This window comes from Delphinus delphis, chromosome 19, assembly GCF_949987515.2.
Source record: "Delphinus delphis chromosome 19, mDelDel1.2, whole genome shotgun sequence".
NCBI lineage: Eukaryota > Metazoa > Chordata > Mammalia > Artiodactyla > Delphinidae > Delphinus > Delphinus delphis.
This window is the reverse complement of record NC_082701.1, coordinates 55,842,841-55,869,117: the sequence shown is the minus strand read 5'-3', so window position 1 is coordinate 55,869,117 and position 26,277 is coordinate 55,842,841. Positions and strand designations below refer to the sequence as shown.

Here is a 26,277-nt window from a genome sequence, read left to right as displayed (position 1 = left end):
GATGAATCTGAGGACCTTAACCCAACGAGCAAGCCCCACACCAACACTGCTCCTGCACAGCGGGTATGCCCAGCAGGCGGGGGCACTGGGGCAAAAGCTGGGCACAGACACACTGTGTGCTGAGCATGGAAGCGGATGGCACGAGAAACCAGACTTGGGAAAAAGTAGGATGCTGGCTCTGTGGTTTCAAAAACACGTTGGAAAAACCTTTTCAGAGAGAAAGTTCCCTTGCTGGTTGCCTCTGTGTCTCCTTTGGGCCACAGGAATGTTTTACCAGTAATGGAAACTGAGAGCCTCTATCCTCAAGCTTAAAATGCAAGAGAAGTCCAACAACACCACGTCAAACTGGGTGGTAGGTTATCATGTGCTTTTGTGTCTTCAGACAACACTACTCATTAAAAGAGAAGGTCATCAAAAACAGGGTGAGCGCAGGGACACAAAAAGATATGCACAGAATCAGAATTTTTTAAAAAGTACAGAAAGCATTTACATTATGATCTTACTTTTGTTTAAAAAGTAAAAATATCTGAATGGCATGTATAGAAAAACATTCTAGAATACACCAAAATCATCAAAATGGTTATTATTTTGAGAGGGTAGACTTATAAGGAGATTCCATTCGTCTTACTTTTGCTTATCTATTTGTTCTAAAAGTAAACACTTACTAATAAAAATACTGCTTTAACATTTAACAAGTATATAAATATTAAGGTATTTATTTCAAAATATATATTAAAATTTTAAAAATTAAAATTCTACTCAACTAATATTTTTATGAAAATGAGAAAAATCCTTTACGCAGTATCTCAGAGCTGATGATTACAGTACGTTGACTTTTAAAAACTACAAGCAATCTAAAATAAAATTGTATCCTCTATTCTTGTTTTTTTTTTTTTTTTTTCCTTTTAATAAAAAGCAGCATTCTAGGTTCTAGGGGAAAAAAAATCTATACACTGACAGACTGTAGTTTATATCAGTTCCATGGACAGCCCGATCTATTGGTCCAATAAACAATCTATTTTAGTATTCTGGTCTCAGAAAATGTGGTGTAGCTTTTCAGCACAGACATTATTCAGGAAAAAATTTCTGCTTTTTATTGACACATATTAAGTATAAACTCAGCTGAGTCACCAAAGCTTCTTATGATCCTAATCCAAATAAAATTTCTTCACCCCAGTGTGGTCCTTGCAACAAACTCCAAAAACATATTGTAAATAGCTCAGCTGGCAAGAGAAACTCAAGGGAGACATATTATTACTTCTTTATAAACTCAGTCTTACTTCCTTTCACAGAAAAAAAATCTCTTTAAATGGCATTATCTCCTGCAAACTTTGGCCCAGATCCTGGCATAAATGCCAAAGCATCATCCCACTGCCACCCTCTTATCCTACAAAGGAAATGCAAAGATGTCACTGTGTGGCTCTTCACTTAAATCTATAGTTAGTTATCCTCGGCGTATTTCAGCTATAAACAGAAGGAGGCAAAGAAAGGAAGACTAGTTCTCTAAAAGTGATCACTGACTCCCAGGTATTTCTGTCTCGGCTATCATCAGCCATAAACGAATTGCCCAAGATATTAAGAGTCCAAAAGAAATCAATTTATAGATACCAGGGATTTTCTTTAAAAAAAAAAAAAAATCCTGCTGACTCCAAGACGTGTGAATTCAAGTAATAAAATAAACAGGGAGGTAAGAGGTCAAATAAGAGGGTCGGGGTCACCCAAAGGGTGCTGCCTCTTTAAATGGAATAAGCAGAAGGAAATGACTTTAATTCAATTAGCTCGTCCAGAAGCCTGGGGCATGGAATATATAAAATGCTCCGAGGACAAATTTACTGCCCAGGGCTTTTCCATCTGTGGCTGCAGGGGAGGCTGCTGCTCTCTGCCCCCTCCGAGATGTATACCTCGCCTGTGCACATCTCTCCTGTGTGGTCCAGAGCCCCCAGATGGCTGCTCCCGTGCCAGTGGTGGCAAGGGCTGCTCTGGCTCACGGGAAGTAAGGCGCGAGCTCTCCCACATCCTCCAGGCCACTGGGGCTGGGCCTGGCCCTCTGCCTGTGCAACCCTTCCTTCACTTTCTCGAAGGGTGGTCCAGGACCACCGGCATCACATCATCTGCATGCGTGCCAAAATGCAGAGCTTTGGGTCCGGTCCCAGGCCTCTGGGAGTTGATCTCAGGGGACAGCAGAAGCCCCATTTGAACACACGTGCCACGTATGCTCCTTAGCAACTGACACCTGGGGACTGGTAAGTCGACAAGCAACATAAATAGAGCACAACATGTACCATTAAAGAAGGGATGTAGTCATTGCTTTAGATTTCAGACACCATGTTTTAAATATCAAACCCTGCATCTGGAATGCCTATTCAGATATACAGCACTATAAGGTACAGAAAAGGAAAACCAATACAACATCTGGTATGAAGGGAAGGAAAATGTGCCCCCAGCCCCCCCCAAATGATCCTAAACCAGTTATCATCCTTTCCTATCTGTCCCTAAAGAAATAAGCATTATGAAACAAACTTGAAGACGTTATTTTAAATTAATAATTTAAAGTACCTCGTTTGAGACTCTAACAAGAAACATTGATAATTAGTTCCTGACTTTGCAGGCTGTCATCGCTGACTTCCTAACTGCCAAATAAAATAACTTCATAGCCAGGCATCTTAGGAGACCTCTACCATTTAAGTGTTGATCACTTCCTTTATGGACTGGCTTTCTTTTGGCTTCCGTGACAAAGCCACTTCCTCTTTCCCTTCCTCTGACCATTTATTTCCTTGCAGACTCCATTATACACTCTGCGCAATCCTTAAAAGGGGACATGCCCCAAAGTCCTGTCCTTGGCCTTCTGCTCTGGTCACTCTACACTTGACCCCTGGCAACCCTGCTCACCACCACGGCTTCACAGTCAACCCTACACTGAAGACCGCTTGCTCTTCTGGCCCAGTGGTCTAGCTGAGCTCCTGTCCTTCACAGCCAGTGCCCACTGGACCTCTCCACCTGGATATGCCAGCAGCAACTCGAATTCTGTGTGTCCAAAACTGTTCTCCCCCCAAACCTGGTTCTCCCTTCACTGTTCACATTCTTAAGTCTCAACACAACCATTCATCCAGTCTTCCACAGCAGATGGCCCCAAGTTGTCCCAGAGCAGGGGCAGCAAACTCAAGTGCCTGCAGGGGCACCCAGGTGACGAAGTTATTTTATTTATTTAAGAAACAAGTGTATAGGTCTTAACATGGTCTCTTCTACACAATTTGCAGATGTCACCCCATTTAAAACTCAGTATTGACCTAGGAAGTAGGTATCATTATTATCCCTACTTTACAGATGGGTAAACTGAGGCACAGAGATGGATGGAACTTGCTCAAGGTCACTCAACCAGTGAGAGAGAGGATTTGAGGGCAGGGACTCCAGCCCAGAGGTCACTACTCTACGTTCTCTCTCAGAACTGGGCCGCGTGGAGGATAGCAAGGAGCACAGTGCCCAGGACCGGGGAAGGCTTCCTTCCCCTAACAGCAGTTAAGACTCCTTGCAAGTCTGTGTCCTAAACCTTCTATCTTATGGCCCCCAGCACTCCACCACGTCTACCTGAGGTTCTGTTCATTCCACTTCCTTAATATTTCTCTCTCTCTCTCTCCCCCCTTTTCTCCTTAACTCAGCCCCAAGTCATTTCTCAGTTGACCACCACTGATTTGTTTCCCATCATCCTTGCCTCTCACTAGTCCATGCTCTATAGCTGGGGTCAGCAAACTTTTTCTCTAAAGGGCCAGACAGGAAATAGTCCAGGCTTTCCAGGACATAAGTTTTCTGTGGCAATGACTCAATTCTGCTGAGGTAGCATGACACCAGCACAGAACCAACGGCTATGGCTGTGTTCCAATAAAACTTTATTTACAAAATCAGACAAGCTTTGCTCAACAGTGTAGTCACCAGCTTTCTTCGCAGAGTAACAATCTACATTCCCACACATGTGGGACAATCCCAGAGGCCCTACAAGAAGCAAAGCACAACAGTGAGCTGGGAGTCCCAGGGCCCATGTGTTCACTGCCCATCAAGCCCAGCAGTGCAGTCCTTCTTGTTTCCAGAACTGAAACGGAACACATTATCTTACTGCATCGTCACAGGGTAGTAGGTGTGAACACACAAAAGACAAGGAAATAAGCAGGATAAATATTCTGTGTTAACTGCAAATAAAAGAGAGACCATTTTTAGTACAATATGTTTATGGTAATACTATTTACTATTCTGCGTAAACAGAATTCCAAAAATTTGATTTCAAATCCCAATTAAGTTGAAGAGAGGAAAAATACTAAGAGGGGACCCGTAGTTTCAAAATCATTCCTTTTGGGGCAATAACAAAATTAGCATTTTGTTTAACCAAAAAACAAACAAACAAAAAAAACCAAACCACTCTCAAGTAAGAATCTGACTAGACTGGAAAAACAAAGTACCTGTGAGTTTGATTTTGGACAGCCGAGCCAAAATTCCTGGCAAATCATCCACACGCAGCTTCATCTCTTTCCACTGCTTTTCTTCTTTTGTCTCTGTTCCCACAGCTATAGAGCCTTCAATTACTGGGGTGGGTTCGAGTTCTATTGATTCTTTTTCATTTGGCTTTCTGGACAGAGACAAGCTTGGGGGTGAAAGAGGTCTCATCTCGTATATTTCGGCTTTGGCCTCATCCAAAGATGCTTTTTCAAGGAAAGGAGATGCCACTGGTTCCGGCTTTGGTTTCATTTGCTGGTTGAAGCTTCTGTTCAGTTGTGTGACATACTGAATAAAAAAGGTACACGTTACTAGGAAACCAAGGCCCAAAATGCTCTTAAATGTTTATTCAGTAGCACCTTCCATCAGTCCAACTTGTAAAATACCTAAAAGATTTTCCTATACCTTTAAAAATACTCACTGAAGTAACTTGTGTTAGAGTGTTACATGGAAATCACTCTACTAAGAAATATGGAGAATACAGTTAACTGGTTTTTCAAATTCTACGGCTTAGAAAATCCTAGGAATTTAAGTTCCTTGAAAGAAAGATAAATTTATTTCATATTCATCTCCCCCAGAATTTCCCTCCATGTAGTACCAGAAACTGGAGGTTGCATATTCCAAATACAATGAAAAAGTTTTCTATAATCAAGAGCCAAGGCAACCTGTTGACTTTCCATGTTCCCAGGTGAACAGTGCATGCAGACGTACTCAGTGGGGGACACAACCCAGGGCTCAGTGACCTTAGGGCAGTGGGTGTGGGGAAAGAATTGGATTTTAGAGTCAGATAATCTCTATTACTTACTAACAAAAGGAGTAAGTATGACTAATATCCTTGAGGCACTTCACAGTTTCATATAACATATATCTTTAGAGTTTATTGAATACATATCTTATCCAATGTTCTCAAAAGTTGTTAAAAAAGACGGATCATTATTAGTATCTCTCGCTTTAATTTTCAGATGAGGAAACCAAGGCTCGGAAATAAACTGACAGAGAAAAGAATCAACAACTAGTTACTTATAGATGCTCCTGGGACTTGGAGCAACCTATCCTGATAACTAGTTAAGCAATTTTTCATTACATCACAAAGACTTGAAATTACATATACTCATCTTAGAAAGGAGTTACAAACTCATGAATGAATTCAGAGTTCTGTTTACATAAAAAAGGCATTAAACATATTTGAGTTTCTCTTCTAAACATCCATTATCCTCGATCCCCAACTTTAAAAGTCTGAACATTTCTGGAAATTAAAATCTCTCATCAAAACAATGTGCTTCATTAAGATTTTAAAAGTTAAAGTGGGCATTTTAAGTTAAAAAAAAAGGTGAGAGAAATGTCAAATAGGACTTCAGAGTATGAATTTGCTATTCTTTCCTGCTTGCACTGAAATCATGAGTTTTTAGCTGTCGTTTCTTCATCCTATGATTCTTTGCCATTTGAGAAAGTGGCAAATGTAAGTTACCACACTGCCGATACCACGAAGTCGACCTGGACAAAAGTCTACTGAGCTATATTACCAACGCCCACTGTAAAATGCCCAGCAAATCACAAACTCAATTTGTTTGAATCTGCTCAGAAGGGCATGTGTTTAAAAGACTTTTGAATACACTGCTGATGTTAGAAAACAGGAAGGTCACACGGTTAAAGCAATTATTTCTGTATTACTGATGTATTCACAGAACTTTAAAGAATTTAAAAAGTTGCATCATAACAGTTCAGCTTTTCCTAATTGTGGCCTAGTCAAAACACGCCAGCAGTTTTCAATCTTTTCCCAAACTTAATCAATAAGTTCAAGATCATACTTTAAAACTCAGACACCAGAATTATTCTGGTTTCAGTTAAGTATAAACAGAACAAGGGATTAAAGTTGTGGATAAACTTCAGACCACATGAAATAAAAGTCCTTTTCAAAGAGTACTTCTTAAAACTCTTCTTACAGTCCCCTCATACAGGGAAAGTAAAGGCAGGGAGCACAAAGTGAGGATGGTCTTCTCAACGTACCATGTGCCTGAGGAAGTTAAAGTGCTGAAATGTAACCCACTGTTGATTGACGTTCCTGAGAAGATGCAGGAACCTACGAGGTGACTCCTGCAAGGCTCTCCTTTCTAGATACCAGACACATCCTCCTACCCAGCCTGTAATAGAGAGGAAGGGGGAAAAAAATGTTAAAATCGTTAATACTTCTCACCAAGTGATGACTGGACCTACCTAGAAGCAGAGCCCACACCACGGTAAGCAACACATGAGTGATGGATCAGAACTTTGAAATGACCTGATCCAGACCTGTGAATGAACGGTATTGATCAGCCCTGCTCACCGTTTAAGTGAGTGTAATTCTCCAGCAGGGCTAGGGAACATTTTCATCTCAGGATCATTAGGCTTTTATTATATCAAATGCTGAAATGACCAAACCATAGATCTTTTTAAGAATAAAATATAAGGCTTCCCTGGTGGCACAGTGGTTAAGAATCCACCTGCCAATGCAGGGGATACGGGTTCGATCCCTGGTTCAGGAAGATCCCACATGCGGCGGAGCAACTAAGCCCATGTGCCACAACTACTGAGCCAGCGCTCCAGGGCCTGCGAGCCACAACTCCTGAGCTCACGAGCCACAACTCCTGAAGCCCAGGCGCCTAGAGCCTGTGCTCTGCAACAAGAGAAGCCACTGCAATGAGAAGCCCGCGCACCGCAACGAAGAGTAGCCCCCGCTCGCCACAACTGGAGAAAGCCCGCGCACAGCAACAAAGACCCAATGCAGCCAAAAATAAATAAATTAAAATTTTTTTTTTAATTTTTAAAAAAGAATAAAATATAAAACAATCAGTTCAGTCACTTTTTAAAAAGTATAAAATAAGAAGCAGAATTTTTCTCAATAAATAACAGTAAACTGGAAGATATGTTTCAGATTAATATTTTGGCCATGTCAGGTAAGCCAAGGAAAAGGGAGAGGAAATAGCTCTCAATAAAGTATGAGTCTATGAACCTAGTTAGGAAGAAGCTATTTTTGTTGTATCCGAATTTGGCTTTTAATCATTTCTCTCTAAACCTTCTCTCAAACATCAACAAATCCAATGCTTCCATGTAAGGCCTCATCCTGGGCAAGCCTTCAACAGGACCACAGCACAGACCCCTCCCTCCACCTTTCTTTTAAGTCTCTCCTTCCATGGCTTCCATGACCCTAAGGACCCCTGGTTCTCCACCGCCCACAACTTATCAGTTCTCGGGTTCCTGCGGTGGCTCCTCTTGCTGTGTCAGCCACGTGAAGGCAGCTGTGTTGTTGCTGTTCTGAGCACTACATACTGTCCCTGAACAAACGTAATTCCAGGGTAATTGTTCATCTTCAACCCATTTCTAGAGTCACTACGCCTCTTTCCATCTGCTGAGTATCTCCACGTGGATGGGTTCTAGTATGTCTCTGAGAATGTTACTCTCACCCTTATCTTTACTCTGTTCCCTACTGCTGATAGAACCATCGCCTACTTGAGATTCCAGGACCACCTTGAACTCTTCCTTCATCACCTAATAATCATCAACTCCAGTCAACTCGGAAACACTGGTCAAATCTGTCCACTTCTTTCCCTGCCGCTGAGAGATACAGACCCTTGTCATCCCACACTTGGACTACGGTACAGGCGTGGGATTCAAGCCACTCGCCCTGACTTCGGTTAACTCTCTTTCCTCTCCCACCCAAGTCCCATAGAGCCAACGGTTTTCTTCTGAAGCCTGGAATACACATCACCTGCCCAAACCTGTGCCTATGACTCGCTGTCTCGGGCTCTGCACTGCACGCGCCACCATTCCAGCTCGTGCCTCTGCGCTGACGCTGCTTCCTTGCTGGCACGGTCCTGCCTCCACCCGCTGCCTGTAAACTGTCGAAGTCTCCTTCAGCTGCCCTATCACGTCACACTGTTTCTGTGTGGCACTTCTTTCTTTCTTTCTTTTTAAAGATTTTTTGTGATGTGGACCACTTTTAAAGTCGTTATTGAATTTTTTACAATATTGCCTCGTTTTATGTGTTGGCTCTTCGGCCAAGAGGCATGTGGGATCTTAGCTCCCCGACCAGGGATGGAACCTGCACCCCCTGCATTGCAAGGCGGAGTCCCAACCACTGGACCACCAGGGAAGTCCCTTGTGGCACTTCTTAATGCAAATATTTCCATTTGTTTCTGCATCATGTTTTTCAGTTCCTCAGGGGTAGGGACTCTCCTTTCCTCACCTCTGTTACAACAGCTAGCAGAGTGCCTTCCATATAAGAATGAGATGATGTCTGACGACTGGGTCACCCACATCGCTCACCTGGACTGTGGGAAGGAGAGCTATCACCACCCCTCAGTAAACATGGCAATTATCTTAGACTGGAGATAAGTCCCTTCCTTCTTCACTGGAATCATATTCTCAACCCTCAGGTAAGTATGAAATGCTTATTTTCCACATACATGAGAATATGTGTTATCTGTATATAGGTACAGGAAGGAACAGTAGTGTTGAAATCAGGCCACTGATTGAAATTTCCTTTGAATTCAGTCCTCTGATAGTAAGGGTCTGTTATCTATTTACTTGATGCCGCATGTATTTCCTTTTTGGCCTTGACATTGTTCTTTGGGATAATACAATTTTCAGTATTAAAAGATTATGTCGAGAAGACATCAAGTTTTATTGTTCTGGGCCTTAATTTCAAAACGAGTTTTGAGTTCCATTGGTCCAATGAGAAATGCATGTTCCTGTGAGGAAAAGAACCACTTTGGAAAATATCTCTCAAGATTATGTGGGTTAAAACCGAGATTTTACGGGGGGGAAAAAAAACAGCTAGGAAAACTGCACTTTTAAATGATGAAAAAAACACTTCATTTAGTCAAAACACGTCATATCTCTATGAATCAGTGCCCAGAAATTTAAAGACATTTTGGTCCCATGTAAACAAATGTAGGTTTGAAGATACACATGGCTTATAATAGATGCATTAAAAATCTGGAAACAGGGCTTCCCTGGTGGCGCAGTGGTTGAGAGTCCGCCTGCCGATGCAGGGGACACGGGTTCGTGCCCCGGTCTGGGAGGATCCCACGTACCACAGAGCGGCTGGGCCCATGGGTCATGGCCGTTGAGCCTGCGCGTCCGGAGCCTGTGCTCCGCAACGGGAGAGGCCACGACAGTGAGAGGCCCGCGTACCGCAAAAAAAAAAAAAAAAAAAAATCTGGAAACATATAATCTTATCCACTATTCATCATCAACACTGAGTCATGATCGTAGGGCTTTTAAAATGAAGTACACACGACTTCCCTGGTGGTGCAGTGGCTAAGAATCCGCCTGCCAATGCAGGGCACACGGGTTCGAGCCCGGGTCCGGGAAGATCCCACATGCCATGGAGCAACTCTGCCCGTGCGCCACAACTACTGAGCCTGCGCTCTAGAGCCTGCGAGCCACAACTACTGAGCCCGTGTGCCACAGCTACTGAAGCCCACACGCCTTAGAGCCTGTGCTCCGCAACAAGAGAAGCCACCGCAATGAAAAGCCCACACACTGCAACGAAGAGTAGCCCCTGCTCACTACAACTAGAGAAAGCCCGCACGCAGCAACGAAGACCCAATGCAGCCAAAAATAAATAAATAAATAAATTTATTTATTTTTTTTTTTAAAAAAATGAAGTGCACAGATAAGAAGCTGAAAGGTCCTGAAAAGTTTTTAATGGCTACAAAATTCTTTGAAGCTTTAGAAGAACAGTCAGGCATGACCCCTAGATACCTGATACAGTCCCTATTTACCCTTCTGCCACCTTCCCCCCATGCTGCTTCCATATCAAGCTCTTCCAGTGGATCTTCCAAGTGGATCATAGCAGGTTGCACAGACCACTTACTAGCAGATCTTTTGGCGATTATGTTCATAGCTTCAGGAAGCTAAGCTGTCTGTTAATTCCCCCCATACCTGCATCAAAAAGATGGGTCCAGCAACAAACCATGTGGACCATATGCAGTCCACTTACTGAACTGGGGAATTCTAAGTAGTCAGGCGGACTTGTCCTATAGGAAGCTGAAAATACAGAACTGAAAGGCAGAAAAGCAGCCAATCTTGAGGAACGCACGCTGGAAAAACCTCCCTACAGAGGTGGTAATTCAAGCACTAAGAAAGGATGAGCTCTCTGAGAATGAGTGTCTAGGGTCAGGATCAAACATGCACAGTCGGGGATGGGAGAAGGCAACAAAGAAATTCAAAATGAACTACAGACCCTTTAGATAAAATGTATCATTATGGAAAATCCCAGTCATACGCAATAGCAGAACACAATGAGCCCCCATCACTGATTCCCCCAGCTTCAACAACTACCAAACCTCTGCCAATCTTGTTTCATCTATACACACTCCCGCTTCTCACCCTCCTGCCCTCCTTTTGAACCAGAAGAGACCTTGGAGATCATCTAGTTGAACTGCCTCATTTAATAGGCCCAAAGGGAGTCCATCTCCAACATGGGCCACCAGCAACACATTCGTGACCCATAAGTTATCATCCTAAACTACGGGGGGAGGGGGGCAAAACAGTTCCCAACCTCCAGTTTAATAACTCCATCAGGAGAAATTTCATTCATTCACATGTAATTATTCAGCACCAACGGTGTACCCCCGGTACTGTGTCGGGCACTGGGGACACAGAGGTGAACCAGAGAGATACCGTCCCTGCCTGCACAAGGGTCAATCTTCTAGTGAGGAGAAACACGTAATAAACCGGTTATAAATAAATAACTACAGACTGTGCTAACCATCATGAAAGAAACAGGGTGATGCAAGAACAGAGGGGCGGGGGGCTCTCCTTAGATAGGGTGGTCAGGCCTCTCTGAACAGGTAACATTTGAGCTGAAACCGAGCCAAGGGGCAGGAAAGTGCATCCCACTTTCAACATATAGCTGTGACAGGTCCTTGGCGTGGAAGGATTATATCAGGGACCACGCTAATGGAGAAAGACAAAAGTCTGGGGATCAGGGGGTGGTTGTGGCCCGCTGTCCATGGTGGTCATCATCTTTATCATCGCCATCATGACGCTTTATCCTGGAACAAGGCTTCCGGGTTGGGGGGTGGGGGAGAAAAGCACTTGCCCGGTCCTTCAAGCGGGACGTACGAGTAACTTACAAATGGCTAGGACCTAAGACTCTAATAAGCCCAGAGGCTCGTGGAGCCCCCAGGTTCTACTCCGCCCTCTCTCCCGCAGCCTCCAGTCTCTGAAAACTGAAAGAAGCACCAGACATCACGCCCAGGGGGAGAAGGAGATGGAGACGGTGCGGACCACCGGGGCCCCAGTGCAAGACTAGACCCTAGCTCCGTGGCCTCTTCACGTCAGGCTACTCCAAAAGTCAGTTCCCGCACTGGTGCCCCGCCGACCTCGCCAAGGGCTCCCAAGGTTGCAGGTAGGCGGAACCACGGCGTCACACGTGGCAAAGAGAAGAAAATTCCCCCAAGGTGGTGCCCGAGAACGGGCGCAGTACCTGTCATGACGCGCGAAGACAGAGTATGCGGGGATGCGGCCATCACGCACGAGTCCGGCGGCCCCCCGTGGTCCCCGCGTCCTCTCTCCTCACCGGCTGCTGGGCGCCGCCATCTTCTTTTCCCCGCCCCCCGTGAGAGGAGCGGGAGCTTCCGGTTCGTCACTTCCGGCGGGCGGGACGCGGAAGTGGAGGGCTGTGGCCTGAGGGGCGTTGACCGGCCGCCCGGCTGGAGCGCGCTGGGCCTAGGACACGGGACCTGAGGTACCTTCGCGGGGCGCGAGGAGCGCGGGGCGGCGGAGGCTTCCGAGGAAAGGCCGCGCGCGACGGCGGACTTGCGCCTCCCGCCCCGAGGCCGGCATCCCTGGCCGGACCCGAGGGGCCTGGCGCTTGGGCAGGGCCGGCCGCGGGCTGCTTGCGGGCCGCTTGCAGTTACCTCCGGGATACTTTTGGGCCGCCGAGGCGCCGGGAGGAAATGGTTCTGGGGACGGTGCCCCCAGCTTCCAGCCTCATCGGTTACAGCTTTACCATATTCGCTGTCAGATGCGGGGAGCGACGCACGCGGGCTCCTGGCCCCTGAGCCACGCCGAGGAGTCGTCAGGAGCATCTCGGGACGAGGAAGGTGCGTGCAGAGTTTAAGGTTCCAGGCTCCGGAGTGACCTCTGTATTCCTGGCTCCACCTTCTGGCCTCCTGACGTGTTGAGCAAATGACCTAAGTCCCCCGAACCTCGGTTATGTCGCTGTGCGGCGGGGGTCATAATAGCATATGTCCCATAAGATGGTTGAGAGAATTAAATGATGCCTCTGCAGTGGGTACCCAGTCAGACTCCTGTCACGGCCAAGAACTGATAAGTTATCATTCGTGTCTGATTAGGAGGGCAGGTTTCAGCACTCCTCCTTTCTTCCGGTTCTGGTGTTGGAGTTCCGCAACTAACAGGAAAAAGGAAAAAGATTCGGCATTTGAAAGAGAAGAAATAGGTGACTGGGTTCCAGGAGGGTAATTTCTCTGTCTTCAGTGCTAAGGTGATAGGTGGTCATGTGGGTCATCTCGGCTAGCATTGCCGGGCACGGGGGTACCGAGAAGAATGAGACCCCCTGACTGTGTTAGAGCTGACACGGTACCAGTGGGGCGAGAGGGGTTGTCAGTTAGCAAGGTCAGTGTGATGGGGGTGATGCAGAAAGTGCTTCAGAAACCCAGGTGAGGTAGCAGTTCTGTGTGGCTGGTCAGGGAAGGCTTCGGAGATTTAAACTTGGTACTCAGTTGGAGGAACAGTGGATTTTTCCTGCAAACAAGGAAGGGAAAGGATATTCCCTGAAGAGGTAAACAGCATTAAATACTATGTTAAAAGTTTTCAAAACGCCTTGTAATTTTCCATGTGCTTTTTAGAAACGTTTGGTGTTGACATCCACAGGAAAAGGTAACCTCTTTTGAATAACAAGTTAAGGCTCAAAGAGTTTTATTTGCCCAAAGTCACCTAGCTCCTGAGTTCCAGACCAAGACCAGAACCTCTGATACCTGTTACCACGTGATTTCCACCGTGCCTTATGGCCTTATTCACCCAAGCGTCTTGAAGAGTCACAGCCTCTGTGATTTGTAAAACACAGAGAATTTCAACCTTGGCTGCCTGTCAGCATCACCTGTAGGGCTTTAAAAATTACAGATGCCTGAGCCATCTCCAGACCTATTAAATTAGAAAGGGTGGGGAATGGATGGAACGGACGTATAATTTTCTTTTTAAAGTATCACAGGTGATTTTGGTACACAGAGCTGAGAATTACTAGATTCCAACTTTTTTTTCTTTTTTTGACAACACAGCTATGTCTAAAAGGTTGATTCACATGAGTGTTAATGTTTCACGTACTCCGAAAATATGAATTCCTGAGTTCTCTAGGTTTGTGATAGACAAGAAGTTTAATAGACATGTTCCTCCTTGGCCAACAGATTTTTCTCTTCATTTTCAGTTCTTTCCAAAAATGGGGGCAAGGTCAAGTACATGAATGAATGCATCAGTTTTTATTTATTGAGAGAAACCAGTCAGTGTCATATGGGAAAAAAGGCCTAAATGATGAATACCTTCTGATGAGATGGGTCAGGAAGTGCATTCATTTGTAATTAAGTTAGCCTATGTCAATAATCCCAAAGCATAGTCTCCGGAAAAGTAATCCCTGGAGATACTTCTGGGAGGAAGAGAATTCCACTGCCATGTGCGGTGAATTGGCTGCCTGTAGCTGCAAGGGAGGCTGAGAAAGCAAAGAGCAGGATTGTAGTGATGAGCTTAGGCCAGTCACAATCCATCCCCCAGACATAGTGCTGTCTGGAATCAAACCACAGTGATGTTAAACTAAGAAAAAAGTAGAGAATGGATTTTGGTTAAGCAGCTAAAAGGGTGTGCCACAGTTTTGTTGAACTTGTTGTTTTCCAAACATTTTGGAAACAGACCCTTTTGTGAAATACCCTGAAAACTTGGGAAGTGCCAGCCTCTCTCACACACACACAGCCAAACAAACAAACAGTTTGGGGCTTGGACTATGTTTGTGTTGACAGTTTTCACTTATTCTAAGGTGAATAGACTTCCTGATTTGGAACGATCTTACTTCATTCGACTTACTTTTCCTGGACAGGTTTCCTTAGAAAACGCCATATACAAGCTCTGCCCTTCAGTCACTGTAGCTTAATAGGACATGTAGAGATGGGCCTCAACAGCCATATAACTGCACCTTTTCATCTTATAGATTTGGAAACTGAGGTCCAGAGAGGTTAAGTAATTTACTCTGAGTGATAGAACTTTGTCTCCAGACACCCAGGCCAGCATTTTTCCATCTCATTATATTGTCTTTCTTGTCCCTGACTCTACCTGTGGCATCTTCACTAATGAAATTAAGTAGGGCTTCACAATTATATATATTTCTTTGACTTTGGATTTTTAAATTTTTACATTTCAAGTAAAATAAATATGTTTCTTAGATTTTTGTAGAATATGTTTTTAATTACCTGCTTATTTTGTTTAATATTGCTTATGACAAGAGACATAAAGAATTAAAAGCATTATTTTTAGCTAAAAGCATAGTTTTAATTAGCCCACAGTTACTGAAAGTTGAGTTGTATTCAATTTTATGTTAATGTGGTCATTAACCACAGTTATCACTTGCATATGTATTTTTAAACAGTGATTCTGAATAACCAATGTAAAGCTTTGTACTTTGTCTCTTAAAACTAATGTTATCACGATTTACCTAGATAATGGCTTAGCACTCAGTTAAAAACCAAGCTACCCTCAACTCCCACTTTGTCCTGTAGTGGATTTGCTTCAGAATTTGAAAGCAGAATCTCAAAGTTTCTCCTTGCAGAGTCTGTACTGAATCCAATCTGCATTTTATTCCATCTGATGTGACTTCTGAGTGGATGCTAACTCTCTCAAAGCCTTGGTGAATTTACTGCAGTAGATACAGACGTAGCTTCCTCTAGGCAAAATCCCAACCTAGTATGCAGGATGTAATCAGTTGGCACAGAATTATCCATCTAAAAGCAAAATAGATTTCACAGCCCAAGGATAGGCAAAGGATCTGAATCGAGTTTTTCCAAAGAAGATATACAAATGGCCAATAAGTACATGAAAAGGTGGTCAACAGCATTAGCAGTCAGAGAAATAAGACTTAAAATCAAATTGGAAACCTGATGTGCTACTGCTGGGAATGTAAAATGGTGCAGCTGCCTTTGAAAACAGTTTGGCAGTTTTTCAAAAAGTTAAATAAAGGGCTGTCATATGACCCAGCAGTTCCACTCCTAGATGGAGAAATGAAGACATACTTACTCAACAATAGAAAGACAGGGTTCTTCCCCTGGTCCCATGATGTTGGGGGTAGGTGGTGACAAGACAGGCCTGGTTTGCTTCGTGCTTGAGGGAGGCCTCCCTCCTGCTGTGAAAAGGCCAATGCTCAGGCTCCTTCCAGTGAGCTGGGCTCCCACCAGATGTAGCTCTGCTCAGCAGCGTCAGGGTCCCACATAAGTGTGTGTGTCCAGAGCCTCAGTGTGATAATAAACTGGCGTTTACCCACGCTTGTCCTCCTCTGGAGGCTTAGCAAAGGTGACCACTGCTACAGTAGGCAACTCAGGTGTGGGAAGCGTGGAGTATTTCAGGACCCTGCCTTTGGCCATGGCTTCATGGTGGTGATGTTGGGTCAAGTCAGGTCAGGAGACTGGTGTTAATTAGGCAATCGAAAGGGTTAAAAAGAACTCTAAGTGTCACAGAGGTAGCAGCTTCAGAAAGCAGCTACCACCTCTGTAACTGGATGATGGGGAATGAGGTCAGGATTATTGCAGTGTGGAAACCGAGAGGAGCAGGCACTGCTCTACTGATGCTGTGATCTCTGCGGGGAACTGACCGAGCTGGATCTAAAGGTGTTAGGAAAGCTGTACGTGGCCTCAGCCGCTGCTGCTGGGGTGAAGGAGCACTGGAGTGAGGTGCCCAGGGGCGCAGGCAGACGGGAAGCAGGTGGCAGGAGGGACCCCTGCCCTCTCCATCCTGCAGCATCACTGTCCCATCTTGGCAGAGCCGAGCGGTGAGAGAGCCTGCAGGAGTGTGGTTTGCAGACTCCCAGCTCCAGCACCACCAGGCACCGGATACAGGGTAAGTTTGGAGCCAGGATAGATAACTACTGTGAGTTCTTAGGTGAACAGACGTTCCACTGTAAGTGTACAGATTAGGGTTTACAAATCAGCCTCCTATGAGCTTGAATAACCTATATCAGTTCCTCAGATCTCTTAATAGTTCCTCCAAGGTGACGAGTAAGGATCCTGGTCCAAGGTCACTCCAGTCAGACATTACCCCTCAGCTGTAACCTTTTCCAGCTCTACACCCCAGGGCTGATTGCATCCAGGAGCTTGGTGACATCGTAAGTGGAAAGCGAAGTTCAGGAATGCAGGAAAATGAAACAGCCGCAGGGAAATGCACGCGAGCAAATTCTGTTCACTGCCGCGGCCTTCCACCTTCATTAATCAACAGGCCACGATTTTAAGGGAAGCAGTACCTTCAGCCCAGGAGGTGAGTTACGATGGCCTCCAGCCAAACAGAGGGATCTCAGCCACACTTGCCCAGAGTTCCTGACAGCCGGAGAGGCCATGTGACCCAGTTCTGACTAGAGAGAGAGAAGGAGAAACCTGCAGACAAGTTTTCTAGGAAAAACCTCATTCACTACTGAAGGTGTGCAAAGGGCGGTGCTCTGGGCATTTCCCTTCCTTTCATTCTCAGGAAGCAGGGCTGAAAGTGGAATTTCTGGCACTGAGGCAGCCGTCTCGCAATTGTGAAGTGATGAAGAAACATGCCAGAGAAGGTGGAGTAGGAAAAAGAGAGCCCAGATTCTAGATGAACTTGTTGGGCCCCTGCTCCAAGCCTGGAACATCTGTCTGCAGACTTACTGCTATAAGCATACTGTTCTGCTTAAGCTACTTTCCGGGCTTCCGGTTCGTCGCGTCCCTGATGGGACATTGAGGGGTAGGGCTGGGGAGCCGAGTGACCTGCACCAGAGCTTGCTGAGGAAGACGGCATGGAGAAGCAACCCAGATCACGCCAGACCGCTGAAACGCAGGCCGTGTCTAACAAGAATAACACAAACTCGACATGGTAGCTGTTTCCAATAGGATATAAACCCACAACGGTTTAAATAAAACAAATACAAGATGCAGTTTTGTGCAGACTAGCTTCTTATCTTGTTGCTTGGCTGTTTACTGTGCACCCAGTTCCTTTGCTGATGTCAAAATGTCCTGCTTCCCCACATCAGGAAAGTATCCCTTTTCTCGTTTCCTCCTCCTTGGAATCTTGAGGCCTCGTGAAGAATATGGTGGAATGCTCCAAGTGTAGCAGGAAACAAATCCTGTTGGCCACTACTGGTTGAGAAAATCATAACCCATAAAGAGCATCCCTAAACACCTAAACACACATTTTTTTATTAGCTACCAGGAACTCTTAAAAATGGTTCTTATATATTCTGGTAAATGACTTGTCAGTGTTATAAAACTAGAGAATTCCAAGGTACAAGGAAATTTGCTAAATGCAAATTAATAAGAAGAATCCCAACAAGGTTATTCTCAGAACAAAAATAATCAGCAAGCTACTAAGAAAGCATAAACATCAGATCTTTTCTAAAATTAGTTATTAGTTCCCATCTGTGGATCTTCTTTCTCCCTGCATTTGTACCTTTAAGACAATTGATAACAGGAAATGAAGATGTTGATTTCTTTTTTGAAATAAGTATCAATGCATATTTGCAAAAATATGCCATTTCTTTAGCATTTACGGTGCATTAAGTGCTTTGTCATGACATCATTTACTTTTCTCCAGCACCAAGATGTGTGTCATTCCCATTTTCAGATGAAGAGCTTGAGACCTTAAAAGATTTTAAAAGATTAAATAATTTTTCCAAGTTCACATAGCTAGGAAGTAAGTACCACAACTAGAATTTAAACCTGCCTGATTTACAAAGAATGTGTTCTTAATACTGGGCCGTCTCCCATGTTTTATGTATTATAGAGTCCTCATTATCTGGCATTTTTTCATACTAGAATAGAGTTTCACATTTCATCAAACAAGTGAAGTTATTGTAGTCCGGCCTCAAAAAATTACTTGATTTTGCATTTTCTGACTTGGGTTCAATTTCCTTTAACCTCAGTTTCTGGGTATATAGAACAGGAATACTAATACCAGGTCCACCACTTCAATTACATTGCACTTTCAATACTTAATGAGAGTTCATGTCTGGACACCTTCAAATAATACTCATTCGAGACCTACCGAATCAAAAATCTTTGGGGGTGGGCCTGGGAATCCAGAGTTAAGCAAAATGACTTTATTATTTTTTAAAAATCACATAAGCTTTGTGTAAAATGTCAAGAGTACAGAAAAAGAAAGAAAGCATTCCCAAGAGAAAGGGTCCCCAAGGAAGATGGTGATGGTGATGGTGGTGATGGTGACCATGATGATGATAGCAGCACAGACACCGCCTCTATTTCTTAGATTCTTCCTGTGTCCCAGAATTTATGTACCTTGTCTCATCTAATCACATTTCACCTTCACAGCAACCTTACAGCTAACAGACGATTATCCACATTTATAGATAAAGTAATCGAAGCTCATAGTCTGAGAAATCTGTATTAGGTTCCTAGGACTGCAATAACAAAGTACCACAAACTGGGTGGCTTAAGACAACAGTTGTGTAGCATCCCCCAGTTATGGAGCCTGAAGTCTGAAATCAAGGTATCAGCAGCGCCATGGTCCCTCGGAAGCCTCTATGGAGCATCCTTCCTGCCTTTTCCAGCTTCTGAGAGACCCAGGCATTCAGTTCCCAGGCTGTGTCAGCCAAACTCCCATCTCTGCCTCAGCCTTCACATGGCAGTCTTCCTTCTGTGTCTGTCTTCACAGGGCATTCTATGCTCTGTGTGTGTCTCTGTCCGAATTTCTCTCTTTTAAGGACATGAGTCTAATTGGATGAGTGCCCACCCTAAGGACTTCATCTTAATTTGATTACATCTGCAGAGATCCTATTTCCAAAGAAGCTGACATTCCCGGATCCTGGGGTACTTCAACATGTCTTTCTAGGGGACACAATTCAACCCATAACACTATCCAAGGATACAATGGCTAGTAAACTGCAGGACTGGATTTGAACCTGGGTGATGCTAGAGTCTGGCCCCGTGGCCATCAGCCACCACATATCCTGTCTCGGGAAGACACTCAGGGACGTTGTGCCGCAGTGCCTCGAGCAGGGGGAGGTGTAGTAAGTGGGGAGAAAAATCTTGCAACTGTTCAGGAATAATTTATTTACAAGAGAACAAAACTCGGTGAGTCTCCGACATTTCCTCTGCAACAGTTAGATGCCAAGTGACTCCACACAGTGTTCTGAGGGGGGAAAAGTTACGAGCTAAGAACCTTATACCCAGCAATTTCTCTTTCAGTGGGACAGGCGGGCGTTCTCAGAAATGCAAGGGCTCAGAAAATATTCCACGTGTTGAAAAACTATTTGAAGATACATTCCAGTGGTTCAGAGGGTTTGAGATTATAGAGACCAGAAAAAAATCTCAAAAATAATTTAGAAACCAACATAGGGATTGCCAGCTTTTAACTGTGTAAAGGCATTTATAACAAATCAAACTACCATCTAGTGTTCATATAATGGCTTCATAAAAGATTGATCATTTTAATGCCAAAAATATTAAAAGAATATAATCTGATAGTTACTTAAATGGAATAGTTTAGCTTTATGGAAAAAATATTTGTATTTAATATATTTTACCCCAGAGGAGCGAAGAACTTTTTCTGTAGATAAGATCTCACCCATGAATGGGTGTTTGAGAATCAGGAGCTCACAGGAACCTAAATAAGGACAAGTGAAAATGTGTTCTGGCTAGCATTCAGGATTTATGCCACTGGGGGGAAAATATGATTTGAAACTGACCATAATCATTTCCATCTTCTCAGGAAAGTTTCAGTGGGAAAATCAGTCTTTGCAGTTGCTACTCCCTTCCACATACAGAGGGTAGAAGGAAGGAGATAACTTATTCCCTCAGCTGACATCTGGGTTTCCACTCAGTCTTTCCAAGTTCTCATGAAAATATCCATGAAAGGACCACTAGTTTAAAATAATGGTTTGCATTCGCACATTTAATTACTTCTCCCTCCCCGATTCTCTATAAAAAGAACATGTCTCCATTTCAAACTGAGGGTTTGCCCATTTGGCTATAATTTCTGAGAATTTCTGCAAATTAGAGTACAGGTGAGGCCAGAGTGAGAGAAGAACCCATCAGTCTATGATTCATGACATATAAAGGGTGAGACTCATGTATGGAGAAAGAGGAGTGGCCACCTAGCAAAATTCAACCAGAACCTCCCTCCCCAAACTCAGAGCCAGAGGGGCTGGGAGCCAGGACAAACAGAATCTGGAAGCCAGTGTATCAGGTAGAGACACAGAGGCTGCTTGAAGCGTTCAATCACACTTATACTTGGAATGAGTTCCGGGACTAAGTAAAGAAGGGCAGCGGTGAAGCTGGCTTAAAACTGAGGAAGTGGGTGTGAGTTGGGAAATGCTGCCCTGGAGCCTTTGCCCTAGAGCACTAGCTAAGGGTAAGCTAGAATGACAATCAGGAACAGAGACTTCGAGGCACCATGGTGAAGTTCTTCCCCCATATCTGTTCCCTTCCTCACCTGCTAGGCATACGGACCTTCTATATGGTATGAAGTAATACTATGGTAAATCAAATCACAATTTCCCTATCACAGTAACTACAGAGATATCAATCCGAAGACACACTGAATAAGAAATTTGCAACCTTTCCTAAGGGACTATACAGTGATAACAAGTCCTCAAATCTAAATGACTTGACACCAACAAAAGGGTTTACTTGCTCACTTAAAGCTTGATGCAAGCTGGGTGACTCGTCAAGGCTGCCATCCTCCAAGCAGTAACACAAAGATCCAGGCTGCTTCTGTATTGTGGCTCCACCATTCTCAATATGTCCTGTATGGTCACCACCATATCAAAGAAAGAGACTTGCGCGTATGCATCAAAAATGGCAAATGTCTTTTATACTCCCAATCCATTGCTCAGGACTAATCAAATGTCCCCAACATAACTGCACTGCAAGGGCATCTGAGAAATGTAGGTAAGCAATGAAACATACGGGTATTACTCTGCCACAGGGACATAAAAGAAGACTTGGATAAAATGAAAGGCATACCATGCTTCTGTATCAGGAGAGGTAGTATTGTAATGATGTTAATTCTCTCCAGTATAATATAGGGCTGTAACATAATCCTGACACAGCACTTAATAAAATAACCCCCGAGTTCTTCAGGAAGAATAAATGACCAAGAATAGCCAAGAAAAGTTAGAAAGTAAAGTGAATAAGGCAGGGCTGTCCACCAAGGTGTTAAATGTATTGTGAAGCTCCAGTTGTTCAAATAATTTGGTGGTGCTTGCCCAAGAATAGATACCAAGATCATTGGAACAAAATGACAAGTCTAAGAACAGACCAAAGGGTATATACACATTTAGCATGTTTAGATAAGAGCAGCCTGCTAAATAAGTATGGAAAAGAATCTTTAGCTGAAGCATTTAGCATAGGGGCCACCGAATCAATACTTGGGAGGAATGTTAAGTCTGTACCTCACACTGAACTCCAAAATCTATTTCAGACGGACTGAAAAGTTTAAATGAGTTAATAGAGGGAAATAAAGGCTTGGGAAGGACCGTCTCAGCATGACTTAGGTCAAAGGATGCATAAAGATGCATGCGTTTTTCTTTTAACCTAAAAGTTTTGAACTTCTCTGTCCCAAACGACAGATCAAGCTAAAAGGCAATCAAAAATGAGGGAATCAACTGCATCATATATGACAGACAAGGGAGTACCACTATTAACATGTGAACAGCTCTAGAGATAAATGATAAATGCACAAAATTATATGAATGAAAAGACTTGGGTTTTTTTTGATAAACATAAAAATTTCAATATCATTAGGGTCAAAGTACAAATTCAGAAAAACTGGTATAGTCTTCTACCTACTGAATTGGCAAAGATTAAAAAAAGTGATAATTGGTGCTGTTAGGGTGCAGGGTGACAGGGAGTATACATTTGTATCCAGTTGGCCCTCCATATCCACGGGTTCCACATCCGTGGGTCCAATCAACTTCAAAGCAAAACTATATTTGTTTAAATTCCAGAAAATTCCTAAAAGCAAAACTTGAATTTGCTACACACCAGCAACTATTTACATAGCATGTACCTTGTATTAGAAGTAATCTAGAGATGATTTAAAGTATATGGTAAGATGTGCATAGGTCATATGCAAATGCTACACCATTTTATATAAGGGACTTGAGCATCGATGGGTTTTGGAAGCTGTGGAGGTTCTGGAATCAGGCCGCTGTGGATACTGACAACTGCACTCTCTCTGGAGGGCAGTTTGTTAAAAGTCCCCAAAAGTTTCTACCTGGGCATTCTACTTCTAGGAATTTATTCTAAGGAAATAATAATACATTTGTAGAAATAATTATTTATTAAAATCATCATCCAATCTCAGTTTTAGGAGCAAAAGTTTGAAAACAACCTAAATGTTCAGTAATAATTCTCAGTAAATATCCAGTATGTCTTGACTGAATAAATTGTTTTATGTCCATATGCACAGACATTGTAAATATTGTTGTAAAGTTTGTTTATAGGCGTTAAGATGTTCATAGGTTATATTTGAATGAACAAAGCAAACTACCTACAGTATGTTCCTATTTTAATTTTTCAGAGTTTATATATGCCTTAAAAAATTCTAGAAACATACGTTCAAAATTAACAGCAGTCACCTCTGGTTGATAGAATTAAGGCAATTTAAAATATTCTTTTTCATTCTCTGTATTTAAAAATATATGTATTCTACAATAAGTATGTCTCACTAAATTAAAAAATGGAGAAGGTGGAGGGAAAAAAAAAACTGTGAGACTCCCAGAGTGGCCACTGCCAGGGTCTGACGTGTGGATCAAAAAAAGAGAATGACTGTTGTGCCCTCATGGCTGCCTGAAAACACATATTTCAGAGTTGGCTGCATGCTTTCTGGTAGCTTTGTATTCCAAGGGCTGAGGTTTGCAAACAAGCTAAGCCAAGTACAGCGTGTGCCCCATCAGGTGGTTTTGGGAGCTCACCAGGGATGAGTAACGCTCGCTCATTTACCTTTGGAGGAGTCCGTGCGGGGCGCCGAGGTGTTGACGGAACCTGCGCTGAGAGCAATGTTTATTTATATCTCCTCAACATCATTCACGGCTAAATCGGGGGCTTTCTCCGAATTTGCTCACAGTTTGCATTTGCAGTTCTCTCCACTGGTGATCCCTGGTTGGGTTTGGCTGGGCTTGAGCAAATGAAGAGGAACTGAGACGGTGAATGGGGCTGAGCGCTGTGATTCACGCGTGCTAGAGGCTCGGTTGCTTACACCATAAGTGTTGGAGATGCTAAGGTCTCCAGACTTCTGCTTTGCACCTTGAGGACTAATTCACATCTGCACTGCTCATGCTAGAAGATGTTTTAAACTGTGTGACTCTGTGTGTGTGTGTAGCCAGTTGGGGTGGGGGGAGCCCTCATAATGTCCCAGTTAGGGGTGAGCCATTTGTATCCATTGAATGTCTCTATGGAACGTGAACACTCCTATAAGCCTCTGTTTATTATGGAAAATCTCAAATATATAGAAAGCAGAGAGTTGACCCTCCCCAAATAGGGGTGCATATAATTGCATCAGCAATCATCAACGCATGACCAATCTTATTTTCTTTATAATCCCACCACTGTCCTACCCCAACTATTAGACACTGCAAATGCCAGCAGCTATGGAGTTCAATTTGGAAGTCTTCGAAACTCTTCTATGTAATTTGTGAATTGTGGGGTGAGAGAGAATAGAGCAAAAGATTAGGGAGCCAGATAGACCTGACCTGAAGCAGGCTTGACCATTACAATTTGCTGCTTGGTTGATCTTAGACCACTTAAACTTTCTGATCCTCGTCTGTGAAATGGGAACATAGTACATAGCTTGTAGGACAACTGCATTAAACCCATGGTGCAGTTAAAGTACCAAGCACCATTCTCTGTATCTAGCAGGTCCTTAATTGTTATTTTATTACTATTTCTACTCCTCTATCTAGAGTAGAAAATCTAAAGTATAGAAAGAGAAAGTCCTTCACAATATCAAAATTTCCAAACAGGCTGATAAATAACCGTTGTCCACTTGCTGAGGTCACTACTTAGGAATGAGTACCTTTTGAGAGTAAAATCTGTAACTGGCCATTGTCATTAGTGTGAGCTGCTGCCTTCTCACTGTAAAGGATAAATATGTACCAATTTTGTCCAAAATTTCACCAACATGGGCATGAACAAATGTTTTTAAATTCCCCCATTAGCTGACCCCTTGTTTGGGTTCAATGCTAGAGATGCAAACAAGGTGATCGGTGTGCTTTCATGAGTCGGTGTCGATTAGCTTTTCAGCCTAAGTCATCGTCCTGCTACCGAGGAAACGAAAACAGAGCAGGTCGGTTGTGATGGGAAGCTAGGGTGTTAGCGAAACATGACGTCTGAGGAGCTACTTCTCAGGTGGTTGGACCTACAAAGTGAAACAAGTTGGGGTGAGTCAGGGGAGACGGGGTGCTGGGAGGACAGGACCTGGAGTAGCCGGGAAAACGTGAGCGCATGAATCATCTGGATGGTGTATGCGGAACAGGAAGCAAAGTCACCGAACTTGGAACTGGGGAGCACTGTGGACATGTCAATAGGCTCTCCAACCTGGTTCAGGTCTGTGTGAACTCAGCAAGGCCTTCCAGCTCAAATCAAGAGGAGCGAGTTTCGGAAAGTCAGTTAATTTCTTAACTGCTCTTTCCAATTAATTTCTGACCTGAGGCAAGTCACTCTGCCCTAATAAGTATTCTCCTTATCAGCTGGGCTTTGAAAAGTGGGTTTATCATGTCCAAAGGATGTGCCTGTTAGTAACTGTGCTTTTGCAGTGGACACAGAAGTGGGCAGCTCAGGTCCCACTTCAAGGGAGCTCACAGCACCTTCCAGATCCAACTCAGCTTTTGAGCTGAGACCACATTCTTTCTAGAAGGCCCCCAACCAATGACTGAGCATGAGATGAATCTAGGGCTTGGCCATCTCTGCCCAATGTGGGGCGCTTCCAGGGCTCCCTATTGGATTAGCCTAAACCTTATCAAACCCACATGACAATCTGAGGCTCTCCCTGGGAGAGCATCCTGCCTGCTCCAATAATCTGCCCTGAAGCCTAACTCAGTCCCTGAAGATCCACCTGACACACATGGTATGGAAATAATTCAGAAATTACAAGGAACAACTATAACAGGATGATAGCAGACTTAAATCATAGATGCTCAAGTTGCAAAAGTTTATGCCATACACAAAACAGCCGTATTTTTAAAAAAGACTTGGCACTGTGATAGTATTCTTTCATCCTGGAACTAACATTTCAGAGTTCTGGTTACAAGCCCGTGTTTCCCTTAGCCAGGAGTTTCGTGACCAGTTAGACAATAACCACATCCCTTCCCAGCCTTCCTTCTGTTCTTTTCTGTCAGGTCCATGACCTTTTAATTTTTCCTTTTTGAAGTGTGCTTTTCTTTTTTTAAATTGAGGTATAGTTGATTTACGGTGTTTCAGGTGTACAACAAAGTGATTCAGTAAAGTATGGTTTTCTTTAAGATTTTCAGAAAAAAGTTGTGTTTTGTTTTTTTTAAAGTGATGTCTTATATATTATCAAGACAAGAAAAGTCTCTGTTGAAGTCATCTGGATCCACACATC

General features: G+C 43.7%; 1 protein-coding gene and 1 long non-coding RNA gene across 3 annotated transcripts in view; one reads left to right on the top strand and one right to left on the bottom strand.

Annotated features, from left to right (window-relative positions):
- COX10 (cytochrome c oxidase assembly factor heme A:farnesyltransferase COX10) overlaps positions 1 to 13,273 on the bottom strand; it is a 111,403-nt gene extending 98,130 nt beyond the window's left edge. Inside the window, exons 1-3 of the mRNA XM_059997782.1 lie at positions 11,957 to 13,273; positions 6,490 to 6,623; positions 4,449 to 4,770 (exon numbers count right to left, since the gene is read on the bottom strand). Of these exons, the coding sequence (XP_059853765.1) occupies positions 4,449 to 4,770; positions 6,490 to 6,623; positions 11,957 to 12,560 (1,060 nt within the window). The 5' untranslated portion in view covers positions 12,561 to 13,273. The remainder of the gene's footprint in view (positions 1 to 4,448; positions 4,771 to 6,489; positions 6,624 to 11,956) is intronic.
- Positions 12,128 to 17,635, top strand: LOC132414832 (uncharacterized). 2 transcript variants are annotated; one of them, XR_009517039.1, is made up of 4 exons: positions 12,128 to 12,217; positions 12,497 to 12,575; positions 16,505 to 16,581; positions 16,803 to 17,635. It is a non-coding gene; the product is annotated as an uncharacterized lncRNA (long non-coding RNA). The 2 variants fall into 2 exon arrangements; XR_009517038.1 differs by having other exon boundaries at positions 16,505 to 17,635.
- The last annotated feature ends 8,642 nt before the right edge of the window (positions 17,636 to 26,277 follow it).